We start from the raw sequence: 23748 nt of genomic DNA, 5'->3' as shown, positions 1-23748 counted from the left end.
AAGACATCAGCTCTGGCCTTGAGATTCATCAGCCATCACATGAGTTATCTGGGAGAGCCAACCATTTTGTTTCTCTACGTACAACATGGGGACAACTTTTTTCCCACCCCCTCCCCCTCACTGGGTATTGGACAAAGCCTCAGGAGTCATTTGATTTAATTCCTTCCTTCCCCGGGAATTAACTCACCAAGTAGAATGCTTGTTTCCCCCATGCCCATTTTTGGTCAAGGATCCTTCTCAGGATTTGCAGAGAACGACTGACCTCCTCTTCCACAGAAAGATGTACTTTTGTGTGCTTATGCTATCTCACACATATTTTTACATATTATTTTTGGGAGAATCACAAATCTCCTGAGGTTCATTTTTAGAAAAGCCAAGTCAAAAAAGAAAAAAAAAAAAAAAGCAAACCTGAATTAAAGAAAACAATTGCAATGAACCAAAAGAATTTTTAAAAGCACACCTATGGTAAAACAAACATGTTCATTTTGTCACAAATTTAGTTATTTTCAAACCATATTTTTAACCTGTTAACCCTCAGCATACTCCAAACTTACGGGTTGGGCACCGCTCCACACCTCCTCATTAGTGACTACCATTTTATACGGGTTGCTTCTATAACCATAACAAGAGAACAAATCGCTAAATAGTTGTTAGTAAGTAAATTCATAAGGCACTCAGATCCTAGAAATGAACTAACAACATAACTCTCTTCCTCCTTTTATGAAATGAGTTGAAGCAGGATCTGTCTCCTTCCATTGTCAATGCTTCTTTATAAAAAGTCACACTTGTCTTGAACTTGTCTAAACACAGGCTTATACAAACTAACCCTTGCTTGTATAGTTACAATCGAGGAAATCAGTTCACACTGAGTCTATTAAAGGAAAAGCACTGGGGGCGCTTCGGTGGCTCAGTGGGTTGGGGCCTCTGCCTTCCACTCAGGTCATGGTCCCGGGGTCCTAGGATGGAGCCCCACATCGGGTTCTCTGCTCAGTGGGGAGCCTGCTACCCCCGCTCTCTCTGCCTGCCTCTCTGCCGACTTGTGATCCCTGTCTGTCAGGTAAGTAGATAAAATCTTTTAAAATATATTTAAAAAAAAAAAAAAAGGAAAGCACTGAGAGTTTGTGAGCATGACCGAAAAGCAACTCTTGAGAAATGTCTGTGTGTTTAGTCCTTCACAGATCGCTGGAACGGAGCAAGGACCAATAGAGTGAACCTGTAATTCCCAGGGAACTGCTACGTGTATTGCCTTTATCGCCAGACCCTTCCTCTAGAAGCAGGAAAGGAAAAGACCAAACAACGGACAAAAACCTCATGGAACATTCCTAGAAAAAAAAAGTTTTAATTTATATACTCAACGCCATTCTCTTTACAAAAATACGTATCTTTTTAAAAACACCCGGGTAGAGCCCCATCATTGATGTCTTCCTGGAAGTACCCGCGATTTCCCATCGGGTCTCAGAGGAGGGCACTGGGTGCCGGCTCTCCACTGTCGGGATACAAATCCAGCAGCGAGAACTCCCACTGCAGCGGGCAGCTGTTTTCATCCAACACGAAGAGGCTGTGCAGCTTCAACACGCAAGGGGCGCCGCCTCCCGCCAGCAGCGAGTGCAGCAGGTCCGCCGCCACCGCGCGGAAGGTGACCTCCGAGGGAGGCGCTGGGGAACACGGAAACACACGCGCTCTTAGGCTCCCTGCCCAGATGCCAGAAATGCACACCTCCAAGGGGTCATCCCCCCTTGGTTCTCAAGCCCCACACCCTGGAAATTTCCCTTTCTATCCCCTCTTTCCAGTCGCAGGTGCTGACGATGCTCTCGAATGAGGGCCCGCGATGCTCGCTGGTCGCGGACAGGCTGCTCGGACTGGTGGCATTTCCTATTATGACACAGCTCTTGGCTTCTTAAAACAGAGGAAAAAACTGACACTGACATCTTCCTGAGTCAAGCCTGACACAGAAAGAGCGTGTCCATGTCAGAAGAGCCGTCTCATTTATCCAGTCGACAGCTCTTATTAGCTATCTAGTTTATATAACAGAACCCTGACTTAGTTACTTAAGGAGTATCAAATCTTGATAATATAAAAATACTGAAATTACAGAGAGATATCACTGTATTTTTGCACTTGTCCTATAGCTTCCTTTTATTTCATTTTATTTTATTTTAGGACATTAAGTCCAGTTCCTTGAGCGGGGTGCTAGATGCTAGGCTGACCAGGCATGACCAACCACGCTCAAACTACACTCATTCCCTGGCCAACACCACCAACCCCTCTTGGATTGCCTCTACGGACTCCCAGGCAGCCAGTCACATATTTTTGGCAATGAGGGAATTCTCTTACAATACTCAAAACTTTCGTAGTTTTCACTAGGATAAGCTAAAAAAAAATCAAGATTAGAGATAATTTGAATGGTCTGAAGACCATTTTATAACTGGTGCCCACATTTTCATTTAGGGCTGCGATTTAATTAATGCTGAGAAGTGCATTTGACTCAGGAATGCGCAAAACACAGACATAGACTTGATCTGAAAACGGTCCTTCTCTGGGAAATGGAGGCTAACTGATATTGTGCCAAAAGTGAAAAGGCAAAACTGAAAATACAACAAAGAACACCAAGAGAAGGAACAGAACAGCCAAAAGAATGAAAAGTAATAAAGACAGTGAATAAAAAAGGACACACAGACTTCCAGTTAGGATGTGAAAAGCTGGAAAGAACATGGCTCCAACCTTAACAATTACTAGGAAAACTGAAGACACTACAATATCACAATTTATGGAGCCTCTAGGAGAGCCGAGGTAGTGAGGCAGCCAAGCCAGAGGGAAACGAGAGAGGACAGAGGAGACCACAGGGTTATCGCAGCGAGCAGTGAAAGAAGACAAGTGCACCCAACAGGCAAGAAGGAAGAATGTGCTACAACTTTTCATGACTCGCTAAAAGCCAAGTGTGGGCCAGTGTCTCAGGTAAGGGGGGACTGCACCCTCGTCCCCACCATGTGCTCACAGACTTGGATCTAGGGCAGGACATAGAGAAAGCTTCCAACAACGGTGAAGTCTGGAGAAGCGGAGAAGCTACCACAAGGGAAAACACAAAACACTATTCAGGACTCCTCTAAGGAACGAGAGCCTTAAACTGAGGGAGGAAGGTGGGTAAATCCTATTGCCCAGAGCTGACTGTGGAGGAAAGATAAAAGAAAAATCCCTCTATCCCTGGGGGAGGGGCGGGAAGCCTCCCCATCCAGAGCATAAGTGGTACTCTACTGCTGGGAGAGGGGAGGACTCCAGGAGACCCCCCTTCCCCCACCAGGGATCCAAGGCAGAGCATGGCTGTCACAGCAGGTGGAGAGCAAGTCTTACCTTCCACCTTCGTCCTTTTTGTTCCACTCAAGCTAAATTATCCCTCGGCTTTTGCACAGACAGGAAAAAAACCTTAATTTACAGTGTTCTTTCTGTTCCAATATACTGTCGACGCCCCCGAAACAAGTGATGCTATCTTACCTATAACTTTGTTGAGCCAGTCAGGAGAAATGTTGAAAAGAATCTTCTCCATCAGCTTGGATCCTACGTGGATACAAACCTCATGTATTCCGTCAGCTACGGTCATTACAGCTGGTCTACAAAACAGTAATAACACAGGACCTTCAATAACATGTTCAAATTAAAGGAATGCTGAAGTACAATGTAATTTCAAAGAGCACTGGGTTTCCACACAGGGTTCACTTCAATTCATAAAACAACTCTAGGACATTCTGAAACACAAAGAAAGCCCTTTTTTTAAAAGAGTTTCAAATGATCGGGGCCTCTGGGTGGCTCAGTGGGTTAAGCCTCTGCCTTTGGCTCGGGTGGTGTGTCTCAGGGCCCTGAGATCAACCCCGCATCTGGCTCTCTGCTCCACGGGGGGGGGGGCCTGCTTCCCCCTCCCTCTCTCTCTGTCTGCCTCTCTGCCTATTTGATCTCTGTCAAATAAATAAAATATTTTTTAAAAAGAGTTTCAAATGATCAATTAATAAATTTGATTTATTCCATATTCATTTTAAAATTTCAGATACTAAGAAAAGAAAACATATTTTTACACTGTTGTCTATATTATTTTTAGAAACATAAATAAAGATAATAATCACAGTATTTCACAGTCACAATTTCAAGTTGTTTTTCCCCACTGGATTTTTCTCTATCAAAACCAGACTGTATTGCAAGTCAATCAGCAGGGAACTAGATAAATAATTTTCAGTGTGTGCTACGGTGGAGTACTATATGGCTGTTAAAAAGGCTGATGAAGGTTTATAAGTGCTATTAGGGAAGGCTGGTCATGATGTGCTCCACGGAACAAACAATATGAATAAAACAAAATGGACAGTATTCTATCTACATATTTTTATTTTTTATTTAAGATTTTATTTATTTATTTGACAGACAGACATCACAAGTAGGCAGAGAGGCAGGCAGAGAGAGAGGAGGAAGCAGGCTCCCTGCAGAGCAGAGAGCCCGATGCGGGACTCGATCCCAAGACCCTGAGATCATGACCCGAGCCGAAGGAGGCCCAACCCACTGAGCCACCCAGGCGCCCATCTATCTACATATTTTTAAAGAAAGGGATATACATGTGCTGGTGTGGACATGATAAATTACTAGAAGAATATACAAAAACCTCCTATGAGCAAGGGAGTAGCAGCGATGGTGGAGGGTAGATGGGGAGGAACTTCCAGCTTCGTATCTTCCTCTACAGGTTGCATTTTTAACCAGGCTCATATTACCTCTTTCAAAGATTAATTGTTTTTTTTTAAGATTTTATTTATTTATTTGACAGACACATCACAAGTAGGCAGAGAGGCAGGGAGAGAGAGAGAGAAGGAAGCAGGCTCCCCACTGAGTGGAGAGCCCAATGCGGGGCTCGCTCGATCCCAGGACCCTGGGATCATGACCTGAGCCAAAGGCAGAGGCTTAACCCACAGAGCTACCCAGGCGCCCCCAAAGATTAATTGTTAAAAATAAATTGGGAAGAGTTTTTTTTTTTTTTTTAACTTGAGAGAGAGAGGGAAAAAGAGTATAAGGTTGGGGGTGAGCAGGGAGGCAGCACAGGCAGAGCGACAAGCTGACTCCGAGCTGAGGAGGAAACCCGACACAGGGCTCGATCCCATGAGATCGTGACCTGAGTGGAAATCAAGAGTCAGACCCTCAGCCAACTGAACCACCCAGGGACCCCAAGAACATATTTTAGAAACAGACTCATTAATATAGAGGAATTAACAGTTCAAACAACAGTACTGATTTTCCCTCAAAAAACCTACTTGCCCTTTCATCCACATGATGATGCTAGGTCTTTCCTCTTTTTTCACTCTACTCTTTCCCCATGCTCTCTCTCTTCCTCTATTCTTTATTTCGGCAAACACATACTCAATATGTACTTTGTGCCAAGCACCGTGCTAAGCACTGGGTGCATACTAGCAGACAAGACAGATCTGGTTCCTTCACTCCAGGAGCATAAGAGTTTCATGGGACAAAAAGACAATAAGCGGGGCGTCTGGGTGGCTCAGTGGGTTAAGTCTCTGCCTTCAGCTCAGGTCATGATCTCAGGGTCCTGAGATCGAATCCCGCATTGGGCTCTCTGCTCAGCGGGGAGCCTGCTTCCTCCTCTCTCTCTCTCTGCCTGCCTCTCTGCCTACTTGTGATCTCTCTCTGTCAAATAAATAAATAAAATCTTAAAAAAAAAAAGACAATAAGTTTTTTTACAAAGGTGCCAAGATGATTCAACAGGGATAGAATCATCTTTTCAACAAATCGTGCTGGGACAACTAGATATCCGTATATTAAAAAAATATAGTTGGACCCCTTCTTCACATTAACTCAAAATACATCACGGGCCTATATAAAAATGTAGAATTCTTATGAGAAAATTAACAGGAGTAAATCTCCACGATCTTGGCTTAGAAATGATACATTTCTTAGATGTAGATACCTTTTAAAAGCACAAGCAACAAAAAGAAAAATAGGTAAAAAAAAAATGTTGGCAAGGATGTGCAGAAACTTCATTTATTCCTGGTGAGAATGTAAAATTGTGCAACAGTTTTGGAAACCAGTTTGGCAGTTCCTCAAAAAACTAAACATGGAGTTACCATATGACCCAGCAATTCTACAACATATATCTACTAAAAATTTGTACACAAGGGGCACCTGGGTGGCCCAGTGGGTTAAAGCCTCTGCCTTCGGCTCAGGTCATGACCCCAGGGTCCTGGGATAGAGCCCCTGTTGGGCTCTCTGCTTAGCAGGGAGCCTGCTTCCTCCCCTCTCTCTGCCTGCCTTTCTGCCTACTTGTGATCTCTGTCAAATAAATAAATAAAATATTAAAAAATAAATTTGTTCAGAAATCTTCACAGCAGTATCATTCATAACAGCCAAAATGTGGGACCAGTCCAAATGCTGGGATGGGGGGAGGGAGGAAGTGACTGCTAAGAGGAACAGGGCTTCTGGGTGATGAAAGTGTCTCTAAAAATGGACTGTGGGGTCGGTGGCATACGCCTGTGAATACACTAAAACCACAGATCATACATTCTAGATGGGTTCATTTGAATTCTAGCCCAGTAAAGATGTTTCTTAAAGAAGGCGTCAAACAACTAGACAAGTACCAATTACAGCGAGTACACACGTGGTGCTGAGTTAAGAAGGCCCCACTGATGAGGCGCCGTTTAAACTAAGACGTGGGGGCGGGCAGAGGGAAGAACACGCAAGAAAGCGCAAGGACAAAAACATCCGGGTGTCTAAGGAACCAAAAGAAGGCTGGGGGTGAGGGGAGAGGTGGGCACAGCGAGCAAGGGAAAGCATGGCAGCAGAGTGAAGGGAACCCACCCGGAAGTGTTTAGGTCAGGCAGTGATCACCCGTTAGCTGTGTAGAGAATGAGCGGAAGGGGGCCAAGGCCAAGGCCGAAGGAGGCCAGCAAGACCCAGCAGCGGCCAGGACCAGGCCCACATGCTTTGGGACCAGCAGGTGCTGCCTTCCTGTTGTGGTTTTGTGATCACTGGGGTTTCGGCAAGGCCGGGTAACCAGGATGTCACATGACCTGCAATGTATGGGGACCCTAACCATGAGACACTGTCCTGCCTGAGATATCACTAGTGCCCCTGAGGTTGAGGAACAGTGGAGATGGAAAAAAGTGGGTGAATTTGTGATGCAGTTTTGGATGAAATTTCTAGGACCTGCCAGTAGATTAGACATGATAGGTAAGGAAAAAGGGATGATTCAAGGCCTATGTGCAGGTTTCTAGGTGAATGGGGTAGACGGTGATGCCATGTACTGGGAAGTATGAAACTGGGAGGAACCAAGTTTGATACAGACAGGAAAAATAAGAGAGCCAATCTTGGGTATTTTTAGTGTGGGTTGCCCTAAACACATTCAAGGGGGGAAGTGAGTATCTAGATATTGGGACTTGGAGGAGAAAACCAGGGGGGGGATGCTGCTGAGAGTTACCAGCACATGGGTAATCCTTTGAAGGCGGGAATGAGACTTAAACCATGGTAGCTAAGGCTGCTGCTCGAAAATCATTCCAAGTTACAAACAAGCAACATCCAACATGACTGATCCACTCACAGCATGGTACTGTCATCCCATACAAATGCTCACTATGTATTTCATAAGAGTTTCTGAATACAAGAAGTATGCTTAGATCAATCAGCATAACATCCACAGTACAAAATATCGGGTGAACATATGTGGATACCTAACTCGATTGTGTGGGTCTTTCAAAACTAGGCAATCAGAGCTTTTTCTTACTCAGTTGCTACTGACTTACACAGAATCATAAGTGATGACTCATGCAATGATTTCTGAATCACTGAGGGAATAACTGAGGGTATAATAATCACTGAATAACTTGAGGGAATCTCTAATCTCAAGACTTTCTTAACAAAAAAAATCTTTTTTAAGGAAACCAAATAATCTGAATCCTAAACCTAAAAACAATTTAAAGGCTTTTCAATAAATAAAAAAAAACAACTCTGCTTTAGCATGTCTATCAACATTCTAGCAACACAAAACATTTGCACTACATCTTCAGTGCATTATAGTTTAAAACCATACCTTATAGACCTCATACTGGGTATACCATAGTCAGCTGATAATGATCTGTGAAGTCCTTCTCTTGAATAGTTATTTTTTAGACTGAAGATTCAAAAAAAAAAATCCCTCCATAAGGGATATTTATTGGGTAACATTTTTGTCCAATAAATAATCACGTTCATTAGGAACATTAAGAATGATATAAAGTAACACAAGCATTCTGTAGAGACTTAACTATTGATAAGAAATCAATTTTTGTTAACTATATTTCTTTTTTTCATTAACTATATTTCTTATACACCACCTATCTTTATTTTATTTTATTTTCCATACAAGCAACTTTCAGAGTAAGAGCAAAACTTATTTACTTATTTATAACACACATATGTAAAGGAAAATAAGGTTTATGGATTAAGCTTCTATAAGTATTCTTAACATATACCATGATAACATGCTGAATACATTTGTATTTAGTTTTTAGATACTGCAGTATTTAGAAACAGAAAAGAGCATGAAACAGTGATGACTATTTTATAAAGGCATGTAATTTACCAGGTAAAAAGGAAAAATTTATCCAAGCATTTGGACATTTATTGATTGAAAAACGTGTTTTTCACAGAGCTGGTTTGCAATTTTACCAAAGAACATTTGCAATCTTTAATTTCTAATGTGAAGCTGGGAAAACTGAGGCACAGAAAAGTTAAATACCTTATTAGCTTCCACACTGAGAGGTTAGATCACAGAACAGTTTAACATTTAAATTCCAGTTATATGTGAAAGTATAGAAATCAGTTTCTTATGAGCCATTTAGATCTTGGTTAAAAAATATAAACCAAGTAAAAATTTTCTTCAATATAACTGCTTGAAGATAATAAAATCTTTCAATTACTGCTTTTAAAAATCCCTGTTATGATTACTGGGCAATTTTTACCTTTTTGTATTTATTTTACATAAATAGCCATTTATCACTCAGAGGGAAAATTTTGTTCTCTTGGATTAGTTCTAGTTAATTCTCATTAGAAAGTAAGAATTGACATATGCAATGTTTCGGTCATGTCTAGTTGTAGAATAATAAATCTTTTCCAACCCAGTGGCTCGCTTGGCTGCCTCACCTGTAGTACAGCTTCTTCGTAGTAAAGGGTAAGCAGCCATAACACTGTTTATAGATCTTGTTCTTGTCTGTTTCCAGTTCCAGTCCGCATTTTGCACAGCCAGTATATACAATGTCGGGAAGAGAAGAGAAGATGCTCCTCAGAGAGCTGCTGGCACGTAGAGCTACCTTCTGAGCTGCTGGGACAGGGATCACTAGCTCTGAAATCTGGGCTTTGATTAGAATCACTCCTACAAGAGACAAAAAGAAATGTATATAAATTATAGGACCAAAAGCATAACTTTAACTTAAGAATGTGGTTCATGATATGGTTGACTGAGTCACTGATAGTAAAGGACACACCCAAGGACTCATTCTTGGTCTTCCCTCCTTCACTCTTTCCCTGCACAATCTCATTGTCTCCGAGGCCTCAGTGTTTACTCTGAAAAGTGAGAGGTAAGCAGCTGCTACCCGTAACTAAGAGTGAAGATTGTTCTGGCTAGACTGGCTGCACAGGTGGGTGTTTCCTTCCTCCTTGTCCTCCAGAATCATGCAAAATAAGATCTATCCCTCTTTCAGGAACGATCCCTTTCAAACACTTGAAATGAGCTAACATACCCTCTCTCTTCCCAACTTCACTTCTTTTTAATTGATCATTGCTGAAAGCCAAATACCAGGTCAGTATTCTTCCAGTCTCTACTTCATCCAAAATGAACATACCACTAGCTTATCCTCTTTTTAAACTTTTTTTTTTCCAGTTTCCTGCCCATCGCCATCCATACTCTAGGCATTGGTTACAGAGCACGTGAGCACCGAGAGTGTTCATTTACAAAATGTGGCTCACCAGGACCTCGAGCACGTTCATGCACTCTCACTGGCTCATGCATTCGCCTGTTAAACAAATACTGAGTATCGTTATCTGCCAGATACTCCTTTTTTCTCATTTACCTTTGCCTTATTGTATACTAGTGAAGTCAGGGAGTTCGCCTGAGTTTATCTTCTCCCTTCCTCTCCAGAGTCAGCTGAAAGCCCTTTTTAAGCCTTTGGATTTGCTTTTCTTCATCCTTTTAGCAGGTGGTATACTCCAGGTCAGGAACTCATCCTTCTGGCTACCTATTCTCTTTTCGGGTTATCTCTTTAAGAGACCCACTAATGGTGACTTTCCTATTCCTAAGTCCTTCTGTTTGCTTTGGTCTTTTGGTGCCCAAAGATTGTTTCATCACCTTCTCCAATCAGGCCGTGTATCCTTAACATGAATTACAAGAGTGTGTAGCCATCAGCAGACCCAGCAAACGACAGCACATTGCATCACACCTTGCCGCAGACATGTTGTATCACAGAAATTAATGAAAGAATTCAATCATTTTGGGAGAACATTAAAATCTATCCATACATTTTATAAATTTACACATCTCTACAAAAGAATTACAAGTTCATGATTAATGTGGACTCTGCTTCCAAGGGGCTTACAGCCTGCTGGGTACTGATGTTCTGCGGATGGCAGGGCCCGATGGCAGGGCTGGACACTGAGTAAAGCATCTTCATTTCTTTTTTTTTTTTTTTTTTTTTTTAATTTTTTTTTTAAGATTTTATTTTATTTATTTGACAGATAGAGATCACAAGTAGGGAGAGAGGCAGGCAGAGAGAGAGAGAGGAGGAAGCAGGCTCCCCGCCAAGCAGAGAGCCCGATGCGGGGCTCGATCCCAGGACCCTGGGATCATGACCTGAGCAAAAGGCAGAGGCTTTAACCCACTGAGCCACCCAGGCGCCCAGCATCTTCATTTCTTGATGAGGAGCCAGGCACAGCTTCACCACATCCAGCTTCTGTTAAGCTTTGTTAAAAGAGCAGACCCTCAAGGAACTCTCCCATGTTGAGCTCCCTATCTTACTCCTTTTATTTAACTATGAAGCAGGTTAGGAACAAATTGCTTATACTTCCCATATGCTCTCTCCATTTCTGTCTTAAAAACATATACACAATGACAGAAACTATGAATTCAGCCCTCAGAGCTGAACATAAGAGAATGAAAAGTAGCTAAAAGGCCCTCTCTGAACAACAGTCTTTGCATGGCTTACCAATGGGGAGCTCATCTCCAGCATTTGCAAGGACACTCCCAATCCCCAGCCTCGTCCCCCAAACCAAAACTTCAGAGCTATAAGCACCTATTTTATTACTGTTCATGATGGTGATTTTTATTTTAAAATCTAATTCTACGTCTCCAACTCCAGGAGGCAGATGCTCTGTGTAACCAGTAGATAACAGAGCTGACTTCTCTATGACACCAAGTAAGTTACATGTACTCTTCCACTACCTTTCTGTGGTTAAAACCTTCCAGTAAAGAAAACTGGAGGCCCACAGGGCTTCACTGAGGAATTCTACCAAACACGTAAGGAAGAAACCATTCTCATTCTAAACAAACTCTCTTCCAGAAAACTGAAGAGGAGGAACTACATCCCAACTCACTCCATAAGCATTATTCTAATTCTAGCCCCAAAGCAAGAAAAGCTATTACAAGAAAAAAAAAAAAAAACTACAAATATCCTTCATGAGCACAGACATAAAAATTCTTAACAAATGTCAGCAAATTAAATCCAGCAATATATAAAAAGGACACATCATGACCAAATACGTTTTACCCCATAAATGCAAAGTTGTTTTAACATTCAAAAATCAATCAATGTAATTACATTAAAATATTACAAAAGAAAAACTTTATAGATCATCTCAATCGATGGAGAAAGAGCATTTGAGAAATTCTAATACTCATTCCGGATAAAAAAATTTTTTTCAGGGACGCCTGGGTGGCTCAGTCGGTTAAGCCGCTGCATTCGGCTCAGGTGATGATACCAGGGTCCTGGAATTGAGTCCCGCATCCGGCTGCTTGCTCAGCAGGGAGCCTGCTTCCATCTCCGCCTCTGCCTGCCACTCTGCCTGCTTTTGTGCTCTCTCTCCCCAACAAATAAATAAATAAATAAAAGCTTTAAAAAAATTTTTTTTTCAGTAAACTAGGAATAAAAGGCAACTTCATCAGCCTTATACAAAGCATGGAGGAAAACCCTAAGCCAACGTCATACTTAATAATGAAAAAACGTATGTTTTCTCCCTAAGATCAGAAACAAGGTAAACGCATTTCCTCTTACAGCTTTTTATCAATATTATATTAGAGAAGTCATCAAGTGCAAAGGGGTGAGAAAAAATAAATAAGGGGCATCCAGACTGGAAAGGAAGAAATGAAACTTTCTTCACAGATAACATGATCATCTATATAGAAAATTCAAATCTACCAAACAGTTACTACTGAGCTTAGTGAGTTTAGCCAGGTTACAAAAGACAAGATCGATATGCAAAAATCAACTCTACTTCTACATAACAGCAACAAACACTTGAAACCGAAATTTTATAAAGCACCAATAGCAGAAAAACCGAATAGCCAAAAACTGAAAACAGGACTCTGAGGAAAGATATGAAAGCCCTATATTCTGAAAACTACAAAACACAGCTAAGAGGAATAAAAGATGTATCTTGTTCGTAGGTTGGAAAACTCAATATTATATCAATTCTCCCTCAAACTGATGTATACATAGCTTCAAAACAATCCCAGCAGGTTTTTTTCTAGAAATTGACAAACTAATTCTAAAATTCACATGGAGATGCAAAGTACCTAGAAGGGCCAAAACAACTTTGAAAAAGAACAAAGTTGGAAGGCTAAAAATATATGACTTCAAGGCATACTATAAAAGCTACCAATAATAGGGGCGCCTGGGTGGCTCAGTGGATTAAGCTGCTGCCTTCGGCTCAGGTCATGATCTCAGGGTCCTGGGATCGAGCCCCGCATCAGGCTCTCTGCTCCACAGGGAGCCTGCTTCCTCCTCTCTCTCTGCCTGCCTCTCTGCCTGCTTGTGATCTCTCTCTCCGTCAAATAAATAAATAAAATCTTTTTTAAAAAAAAAAAAAAGCTACCAGTAATCAAAATAGTGTGGTACTGGTATAAAAACAAATAGATCAATAAAATAGAAGGGAAAGCTCCAAAATAGACCACTTATGTGTAAACAACTGATTTTGACAAAGGGGTAAAAGCAATTCACTGGAAAAATAGAAATCTTTTCAACACATGGGGCTTAAACAGCAGGATATTCATATGCAAAAAGGAAAAGAGCTTCTAGTCATGCATCACACCACAAACAAAAATGAACTCAAAATAGATCATGGACACAAAAGTGAACCCTAAAACTCCAAAACATCTAAAATAACACATAAGACATAAATGTTTGGGATGCTGGGTAAGGCAACAATTTTCTAAGTAGGAAACCAAGAGCATAATTCATACAAGAATAAATGGGTAAAATGGAGTTCATCAAAATTCAAAACTTGTGGTCTTCAAAAAGCCTGGTTAAAAGAATTAACAAGCTGGTAACAGACTGGGAGAACATATCCGTAAAGACTACATCTAACAAATAATTTTTAGCCAGAATATAAAGAACCCTCAAAAATCAGTAATAAGAAAGTAATCAACTCTTTGTTTTTAAATGGACAAAAGATTTCAGCTGACACTTCATCAACGACATAGGGATGGCAACTGAGTAGATAGAAAGATGCTCAACATCATTAGCCAACAGCGAAATGTAAATTAAAACCACAATGATCTATTCTTAATGGAAATTAAAAAGACCAGTGTTGACGTGGATGTGGGAAAAACAGAACTTTCACACACTGCTTGGGGAAAATACAAAATGCTACAACTACTTTGGAAAACAGTTTGGCAGTTTCTTAAACAATTAAAAATTAAACATACACCTACCACATAATCCTTCAACTCACTCAGCTCCTAGGTATTTACTCACGAACAAAGAAGGACCGTTCCATATAACACTTTGTACAGGAATGTTTATAGATGCTTTACTTATAAGAGCCAAGAACTGGAAACAACGCAGATGCCCATCAACAAATGGACAGACAGACACATCATGGTATATTCGTACAAGAGAATAAAAAGGAATGAACTACTGATATGCACAAAAGCACAGATATGTCTCAAAAGAATTTGCTTAATTAAAGATGCCAAACAAAACAGTGTACATAATGTACAATTCCACGTATATAAAAATCATAGAAAATTCAAACTAATCTCCAGTAACAGACTGATTGCCTGGAAGGTTCAAAAGGGCAGGTATGCAGGGAAGGGAGAGATTACAAAGGGGCAGACTGGTGACAGTTTCATGACTGTGGTAATGGTTTCATGACTGTGGTAATGGTTTCACAGCTGTGGAAATTGTTTTATGACTGCGGTGATAGGTCTCGTGTCAAAACTCACCAGTGTGAATGTGGATACTTCAAGTAAGGGCGATTTATTGTATGAAAATTATACCCTAAAAACTCTGTTAAAAATCTTTTTAAATTTGACACTCTGAACCACCTTAGAAAGAAAGGCATCTGAGATATCTTCCACTCTGCTATGACACAACTTTTACATTTCTGGGGATGTACCAAAAGGGGGCAGAGCATGCTAGCAAAAAGTCCCAGAAATACACTTGAGAATCTTAGCATGTGATCTTTTAAGGAGTTTCAACTCATTTCATTCTGGAACAGGTTCTTTTTATTAGAATTATAAAAATAATTTTATTTCACTTAAACCACATTTAGCATTTAATAAAATCTAAAACCACCTATAAGAATGCAGAAAATTATTTGTGTAAATGGGAGGATAAAATTAAAATTTAGTACCAAAATCCAAAGTTCCTGAGTTATTCTTAATAATTTAACCTATAGGGGAACCTGGGTGGCTCAGTCGTTAAGCATCTGCTTTCGGCTCGGTCATGATCCCGGGGTCCTGGGATAGAGCCCCACATCTGGCTCCCCACTCAGCAGGAAGCCTGTTTCTCCCTCTCCCACTCTCCCTGCATGTGTTCCTTCTCTATGAAATAAATAAATAAAATCTTTAAAAAAAAATAATAATTTAACCTATAAAAGCACCAAAAATGGTAATCTTATTTATACAAATTCTGAGAAAAAAAAATTTTTTTAAAGAAAGAAGAATTTTATTAATTTGAATAGGATAGAAATCATATCATGAGCAAAAAATTACAATAAAAATATAATTGCATAAAAGTAAGAGGTATATATTGTAGTCTGAGAAAATATTTTGACCAAATATTTTCTTCTTCATTAAAAAACTTAAATTATATAACAATAAACCTATTAGATGCATCCTATTTTTTTCAGCACTCATTTCCCCTCTAAAAACAATTGCTATCTACTGGGTATTACCCCAAAGACATAGAAGTAGTGAAAAGAAGGGCCATCTGTACCCCAGTGTTCATAGCAGCAATGGCCACAGTCGCCAAACTGTGGAAAGGGTCAAGATGCCCTTCAACAGATGAATGGACAAAGAAGATATGGTCCATATATACAATGGAATATTATGCCTCCATCAGAAAGGATGAATACCCAACTTTTCTATCAACATGGACGGGACTGGAGGAGATTATGCTGAGTGAAATAAGCCAAGCAGAGGGAGTCAATTATCATACGGTTTCACTTACTTGTGGAGCATAAGGATTAACATGGAGGACATTGGGAGAAGGAAAGGAAAAGTGAATTGGGGGAAATCGACGGGGGAGATGAACCATGAGAGAATGTGGACTCTGAGAAACAAACTGAGGGTTTTGCAGGGGAGAGGGGCGGGGGGGTTAGCTGAGCCTGGTGGTAGGTATTAAGGAGGGCACGTATTGCACGGAACACTGGGTGTGGTGCATAAACAATGAATCTTGGAACACTGAAAAACTAAAATTTCAAAAATAAAAATAAAAAAAACAATTGCTGTAATAGCCACCAGAAAACATTCCGTGTTTCCAAAATTGATAATCACTGCAATTTACTGATTATTGGCATTTAGCAACCTGAAATATAGCTTCAAATGCTGTTTGTTACTCCTTTAACTTGGAGTTAGCATACTTTCAGCATAGCTCTGTACTTAGGAAGCCAAAATAATTTAGTGGAAAGTATTTCCCACTAAAATTGTACCAATTTATTTAGTTAATCTCACTTTTACTCTCTTCATTCCAAAGTATATGGCATATTGAACCTAAAGCATATTCCTTTTACTACCTCATTCAAAATTAGTTAGTTTAATGGTATTAAGTTCATGGAAAGCATGTGAGTATGTGTATAAAATCCATCACCAAAGGCAATCTTCTATGTAGTATATTTCTGAGGATGAATTTTATACACACACATACACACGCACACAAACATGTGAGTTCAGGAAGTATGTTATTACATTTTACTAGAGCATAGGGCAGCAAGCAAATTGCATGGATTCTGTATCAATGCTAAATTTAAACAACCATGTATAGATAACAGTTTAGTAACCTGATAAAATGCTTATCTCAACAGTGACTCTGGTTAAGGCCATTTTTCTATTTCTGGCTCATTAAGTGGTAAGCTGCTTGTATATATATGCAAAAAGGTTATTTTTAAGTGATCCCTAATAATTACAACTTAACCTCAAAGGATTATAGGCAGAAGGCTAAGAAGCTACGCAAATATCTGGTTGGGCTACTTATAGTGATCTATATTTTACTTTCATATTTAATTACACATTTTTCCCATAAATGATAGCTTCCCTTGCTTGTAGTAAAACGAGCAATATCTTGCATATGTAAAGATCTTACCTGAACGCTTTTCCTCCAGGTATGTTGCTAAATCTGGCATCTTCACAAAGGAGGGCATGCTTTTTCGAAATTTTGCTTTAAATGTAATTGCTCTTATATCATCGTCAAACAGGCACTCACAGGATGACCAAAATGTTGAATGCAATTCTAGGCTTTCTAGGACGTCATTGCGCTGAACAAAAAGATATTTAAATTCCCAAATATAATCTTAAACAAACAAACAAAAACAAAAAGTCACCAAAAAGGAAATAATCTCGGCTCAGAATCAGATTAAATAGATCAATTGGTTAGATCAGTTAAATACAACTTTTACCACTCTAAGGAATTTGGGTATTAAAAGACAAAATGCAAATTACACTGTATTAGGGCAACAGCATAAGGATGCTGGAGATAATTTCAATAAAAAAAATTTTTAAGATTTCTTTGTTTCTTAAACAGTCATAATGTATCATAACCAACTGCTTTTCAGAGTAGCTAATTCCTGTTTTGATATCTACAGGCAAAGTTTTTAAAACTAGTAAGGCGTAGAAATGGACACATGTGCCATAATCAGTATCTCTCGCTGATTTTTCAACACCTTCTTTTTCTTATTTAGCTTATTTTCCCATGACCAAAAAAAAAAAAAAAAAAGCATTGAGAGACAATTGTAGTCATAATTATAATCCTTTATAAAACTGCAGTGGCACAGAGATTTCTGAACAAATAATCCTATTCTATATTAATAACTTAACTTTAAACTCTAATAAAACAAAAATATCTCTTAGTACTGAGTTTTCTAATAATAACAGTTGTTCTTTTAGTTTCTACTTACATCAGGCCATAAAGCTAATTCACATCCCTCCCCCACACTGCCTCCTTAGTTTTTTTTTTCTTAGTTTCTTCTTGAAAAATGCAGAATCAAAACAAGTCGGTAAGTCCGTATAGACAGAGCATCATTAAAAAGAACTACAGCATATATGTTCTAAGTCACTGCTTGAAAACAATCACTATTTTTATTTTTTACAATCACTATTTTTAAAATAGTTTGCTCATCTTATTATAAAATGCATGCTTAGAAATCAGATTAAACACATAACAAAAATAAAATAACAACCATAATCTCAACACCCCCAGATAAACTCAGTTAACACTGTGTTTAGTGGACATCCAGTTGTTTTCGGTAGGATTTATATGTCATTAAATATTATTCTATATTATTTTAGAATACAGGGGGTGTCTGGGTGGCTCAGTCGTTAAGCATCTGCCTTCAGCTAAGGTCATGATCCCAGGACCCCTAGGTTTGAGCCCCACATCCGGCTCCCTGCTCAGCCAGAAGCTTGCTTCTCCCTTTCTCACTCCCCCTGCGGGTGTTCCCTTTCTCACTGTGTCTCTCTCTGTCAAATAAATAAATAAAAATCTTTTAAAAAAATTAAAGTAAAATAAAATATGGCATAATATGCCAATACGTGGCACAGATATGCCAAAATCTTAAAAATTATTACAGCAGGGGCGCCTGGGTGGCTCAGTGGATTGGGCCGCTGCCTTCGGCTCGGGTCATGATCTCAGGGTCCTGGGATCGAGCCCCGCATCAGGCTCTCTGCTCCGTGGGGAGCCTGCTTCCTCCTCTCTCTCTGCCTGACTCTCTGCCTACTTGTGATCTCTCTCTCTGTCAAATAAATAAATAAAATCTTTAAAAAAAAATTATTACAGCAATTCCCCATTTGGGCACATGTTGGTTATTTCTAATTTTTTACTATTATAAATAGTACTATTTTTAGTACTATAAATAGTACTATTTTTTACTATTATAAATAGTACCCACATCTTCATGCATAGCCATGATAAATTCCTGTAGTGTAATTATTAGGTAAACGTATTCCAAATTCAGTTTTCATAATGCGTTGTCAGTTGTCCTCAAGAAAGGTTTTGACAATTTATATTTCTAATAGTTTATGAGAGTGGCTGTTCCCTGTAGGTTTTCTATCAACTAGTCAGGAGAAAAATCACGTACTGTCACTATTTATTTGTGTGCCTTCAATTACTAATAAGTAAATTTTCTTAAACATTTTATTTATTTATTTGACAGACAGAGATCACAAGTAGGCAGAGAGGGAGGCAGAGAGAAGGGGAGAAGCAGGCTCCCTGCTGAGCAGAGAGCCCCATGTGGGGCTCGATCCCAGGACCCTGAGATCATGACCTAAGCCGAAAGCAGAGGCTTAATCCACTGAGCCATGCAGGTGACCCCCAGTAAATTTTTTTCATACATTCATTGGCCATTTTTATTTCTTCTTTGGGGACTTCCTATTCATATCTATTGCCCATTTATCCTTACAGATATTTGTCTTTTGTTTATTGCATTATTTTCTGACAAAATACAACATTTTTTTTTTGTTTTTCACTTGCCTTTTAATTTGGTATATGGTAATTTTTTTTTAAAGATTTTATTTATTTATTTGACAGGGATCACAAGTAGTCAGAGAGGCAGGCAGTGGAGCGCGGGGGAGCAGGCTCCCTGCTAAGCAGGGAGCCCGATGTGGGACTCAATCCCAGGACCCTGAGATCATGATCTGAGCCAAAGGTAGAGGCTTAACCCACTGAGCCACCCAGACACCCTGGTATATGGTGATTTTTATGTATAGTTCTTGTTGCTGCATTTTATTTAACCTACCAATCTTTAGATTCCAAATAAGTTTGTTTATGTTTTCTTATACTACTGTGTTGTTGTTTTTTTTTAATTTGGATCTCTAATGCATCTGGAATGTATTTGCACAAATACGAAGTATAAATTTAATTCTATTTTTTTCCAAATTGCTAACTAGCTATTTCAAATCTTACCTACTCTTTTTTTCAAAAGGAAAAATCTGCTTTATGCTTTATTTCTTAATTATAAATAGAATATATTTACTATAAAATATTTATACAGTAAAAGAAAAGAGTAGCAATAGGTGAAATAAGGTTGGCCAGTGTTCTAATATAAAGGATATAATGGGTACTATAATGGGTACTTCATTATATTATTCTCTATATACTAAGTTTGAAGTTTTTACTAAATGTGTAAAAAATAAATGCAGATTCACACATGCATAAAAGTCAAACTAAAGGCATAAAGAAAACAACACACATAGCTATTGCTAGCATTTTAGCAACAGTATTTGCAAATTTTTTCATGTATACACATACTTACTTACCTGGTTTATTAAAATGGGATCCTATCATACATGAAATTTTATAATCTACTTTTTAAAAAAAATTTATTAACATATAATGTATTATTCGCCCCAGGGGTACAGATCTGTGAATCAACGGGCTTACACATTTCATAGCACTCAGCATAGCACATACCCTCCCCAATGTCAATATATACTACTTTTTAAACTCAATAGTAACATCACATACATCTCTCTGGGCTACTGAACATTCCTATCTTTGGTGGCAAATACCTTTGATGTCCACTCAGACCACAAATGACCCTCTCACCTGTTCCCTGACCCTCTGACACAAGCTCAGGCATTCCTATTGTACTTTCCCACCCTGTCCCTGAGGCCACAGTTGACTGATTCAAATTCAATCTGGGATTTCAAATTTTCCTCGCTGGGAATTTGGAAACGGACTGGTCTCTTAAAAGGAAAAGTAAAATCAGGAGCTACAGAGTAAGCCTGTTCTGTCTTCCCTCAAAGTCTGCACCAAGTGAATAATGCAGACAGCTGGAGAAGCTGCCCGGGACCCACAAAGCTTTTCAGCTCCTGCTTTCCAAGTACCCTTGAACCCATCAGCACTCTTGCCCTATGTACCATGACCTACTCCCATATACTTCAAATACATGTCCCTTAATTGTTTAAGTTAACCAGAGAAGAGTTCTAGTTGAGCTCACTAAAAGCCCTCTGTGCCCAAGTTTAAATGTAATTTGTTAATACATTCCATGGGTTGCCGAAACTTTGTGTACATGCATTTTCAAACTGGTGTTTTTTTCTTATCATTGGAAACAAAGTTATTTCCTCCTCAAACTTAAGTCTCTTACTCCTTCAAGACTGGAAATTTTGAGTGGTTGCCTGATCTGTATTTTATTCTTCATTCATTCATTCATTCATTCACAAGAAAGCATCTAAGAGAGCAGGCACAGCGTGTGTGATGAGGATACTGAACCGTGCTGAAGAAGCTTAGCAGAATGCTTGTATTCACAGAACTTATAGTCTATGGAGAAAATTAGCTAATTTGCAAGTAAGCAAATACGCTGGATAATCCTGATGGTGTTAAGTGGAATGAATGGACTTCAAGGAGTGAATCCGATAGTGATTATATGTATGTGAGGCTCCTCTGAGGATATGACATTGGAGCTGAGAAATGGAGACATCCATGTGGGGAGCTGGAGGGGAGAGCGCTCTAGGCAGAAGAAACATGTAAACTTAAGATCCCAAGGCAGGAAAAAGATTGGCAAGTTCAAGTAACAGGAGTCATGTGCAGATTAGACTAGTAGGTCTGAGGGAGACTGGTATTGAGACAATTTCTAATACACTTCTATATTTGACTCATGAATTAAAGATGTTAATAAATTTCAAACTTCTATACAGATATAATTATGATTTTGCATTAAGTATAATTACAAACATTGGGATCATTTGCATTACTCTGTGCTTAATTAGTAATGTCACAAGAGTACTTTATTATAATTTGTTATATTTTTAAAATATTAGACTTCTATTAAATACTTTCAGAATATTGCATTAGAAGGCATTTAGTTCTGAATAGCTTATTTTATGTACCCAATTATTCCTAAGAAGTGCAGTGTATGCCTCTAGTCCACTCTCATTAGGACCTAAATTGTGATCAATCCTAGCTACAAATTTCCATGCATAATTTTGAAAGAATGTGAATTGGGGATTTATTATCCCTCCCCAAAACATCAACTCTGTGATCTCCAGTATTCAACAATGACTACTTGATGATCGTATCATCATCGATTTAGATGATTATATCATCTAAATGTGAGTTTGTTATTTTCAGGAACAAGGAAAGCCAGTGCCCAGTATGGAGGTTAAGACAGAAAATGCCTCAAGAAATACTAAATGAATAGAGAGAATGCTAACAGCTTCTGAAAGCAGAATCACTTATTTAGATGAGCCTTCAAAATTGGTACTTTCTTGTTTTGAAAAGAATCATTCTGGGGTACTGAGGTGATATCAAAACTTAAGAATGATGGTTATAAACAAAATATGCTGAATGAATGAATGAATGAATAAAGAACAAATGTATCTTAATTCCTGGATTCCCAAATTTCCAAGTAACCTAAATACCATAAAAGTATCTAGAGAGAACTAGAATGTCTCTTCTATTAGCTGAATAACCACGACTTTTAGAATATCATAGTAAGCATGGAGCAGTCTGCTATGGCCCCATCACAAAGCCAAGAGCACCTCTGACCCACATTTTGTCCCACACGCACTAGACTCGTGTTCCCAGCTACGACAGAGTGGTCAATAGCGATGGTCAGCCTACCACCGACACATGTTTGTCAGATTTCTCAACCGAACAAATATTTGTCACTGTTTGATCTTAACATAAAAGTCAAAAGTCAGACTTATCTCAAATCCTGGTTATAGGCTATTAATGATTAAGAGAGAGAATGTGACAGATCCCATCCTCTGATAACCATTTTGTAGGTAGAAGTTTGGGAAGAGACAGTAACTCTTTCAGGTAAAGAAGAATGAGACATACCTAATCAATCTCTGGATTAATTCAGTAGGACAAAATAACTCATAAGCCACTAATCACACTACCTCTGACTGTTACAATGTAAGGATCTCATAATATTGAAATGAAGATAGTATACTATTTTATTGAAACATCAATGCCACTTAATTAAATTCATCATAAAATTATTAGTAACTCATGCTTTAAAGAAAAAATGTAAGCATAGGTCATATTCTAAACATGAACATCCTATAGATGGCTAATAGTCCACACTTTTAAAACAACTGGTATACATACTAATGTATACAGCTGGAACATACTAACTTATGAAGCAGTAACACTGCGACTTGAAAGGGTTAATGCAGCTCCCCTAACATCTGCCTTACAACCAGACAGACATTTATTTATCAGAGACTCTGGCTGAATAAAATCTGTAGAAGCGTCTCCAGATTTCAATTTTTAAAGAACGTTTCCTGGAGGAGATAAGATCTTCACTAAAAAGGTAAAGTAGTAAACCTGGGAATAAATGGAAGCTTTTCTTTTGCCTCCATTACTTACAGAGGACTTTTTAGATCACGAAATTGCTTACAGGAGGTATACAATCATAACAGAAGAATTCCAAGGATAAATATTCAATTATGATCACCTACTATTTCAAATGTTGTCTATCTTAATCTCTTAAAATGCTCTTCATGTTAGGCTCATAAGCATTAATCATTTACCTAACTATAAATAGATTAAATGCTTTTTGGTATATTTACCTTTTTTCCTTTGAAGTTGAGGGTACCAGGCTGCTCCAGGACCCCATAATACAAGCACATAATGTTGACCTTGGACCTGTTCCACTGTTAACATAACTTTCCTTTGCTTCTGTCCTCTATAACTGTATAATGCCTCTGGAAAAGAAATAGTTCATCTGGCATTACTTTATCACATAGGACAACTTACCTTAATGTCCATTGATAAATATAATAGTGATAGCCAAATGATATGCTACAAAAGTCTTATATCTTAACTATTTTATAATCTAAAACTAAGACAGCACCCCAAATACTTACCTGTTAGTACAGTGATATCAACTACTTTTAGTACCGCATGGACCAGTATGTCCGGCTGCAGCTGCTCCAAATCTACAAATTCTATACTGTTCATTTTCTGAGCCTGCCTCTGAGGAAGATCTCTGAGATAGGAATGTTTTGAAGACACGTATGCCAGTAAGTCTCGAAGCACAACATCATTAACTACATTGGAAACTAAGAAAGAAAGAGACGCACATGTA

The 23748-nt window shown here is 38.9% G+C and overlaps 1 protein-coding gene across 11 annotated transcripts in view; it reads right to left on the bottom strand.

Moving 5' to 3' along the window:
• Positions 1-1319: 1319 nt before the first annotated feature.
• The window catches only part of SHLD2 (shieldin complex subunit 2), an 88769-nt gene continuing 66340 nt past the window's right edge, over positions 1320-23748 (bottom strand). For 8 of the 11 annotated variants that reach the window (XM_046026899.1, XM_046026902.1, XM_046026906.1 and 5 more), the window contains 6 exons: positions 23528-23722; positions 23231-23365; positions 16803-17009; positions 9154-9382; positions 3490-3605; positions 1320-1655 (listed from right to left, as the gene is read on the bottom strand). In XM_046026899.1, coding sequence (XP_045882855.1) covers positions 1456-1655; positions 3490-3605; positions 9154-9382; positions 16803-17009; positions 23231-23365; positions 23528-23722 — 1082 coding nt within the window. In that variant the 3' untranslated portion in view covers positions 1320-1455. Of the gene's footprint in view, positions 1656-3489; positions 3606-9153; positions 9383-16802; positions 17010-23230; positions 23366-23527; positions 23723-23748 lie in introns of those variants that run through there. The other 3 variants (XM_046026909.1, XM_046026908.1, XM_046026910.1) reach the window with 3 other exon arrangements.

Source organism: Meles meles, chromosome 13 (assembly GCF_922984935.1).
Source record: "Meles meles chromosome 13, mMelMel3.1 paternal haplotype, whole genome shotgun sequence".
Classification (NCBI taxonomy): Eukaryota; Metazoa; Chordata; class Mammalia; order Carnivora; family Mustelidae; genus Meles; species Meles meles.
Note: the sequence above shows the minus strand (reverse complement) of the source record. Positions and strands in the feature narration are given on the sequence as shown.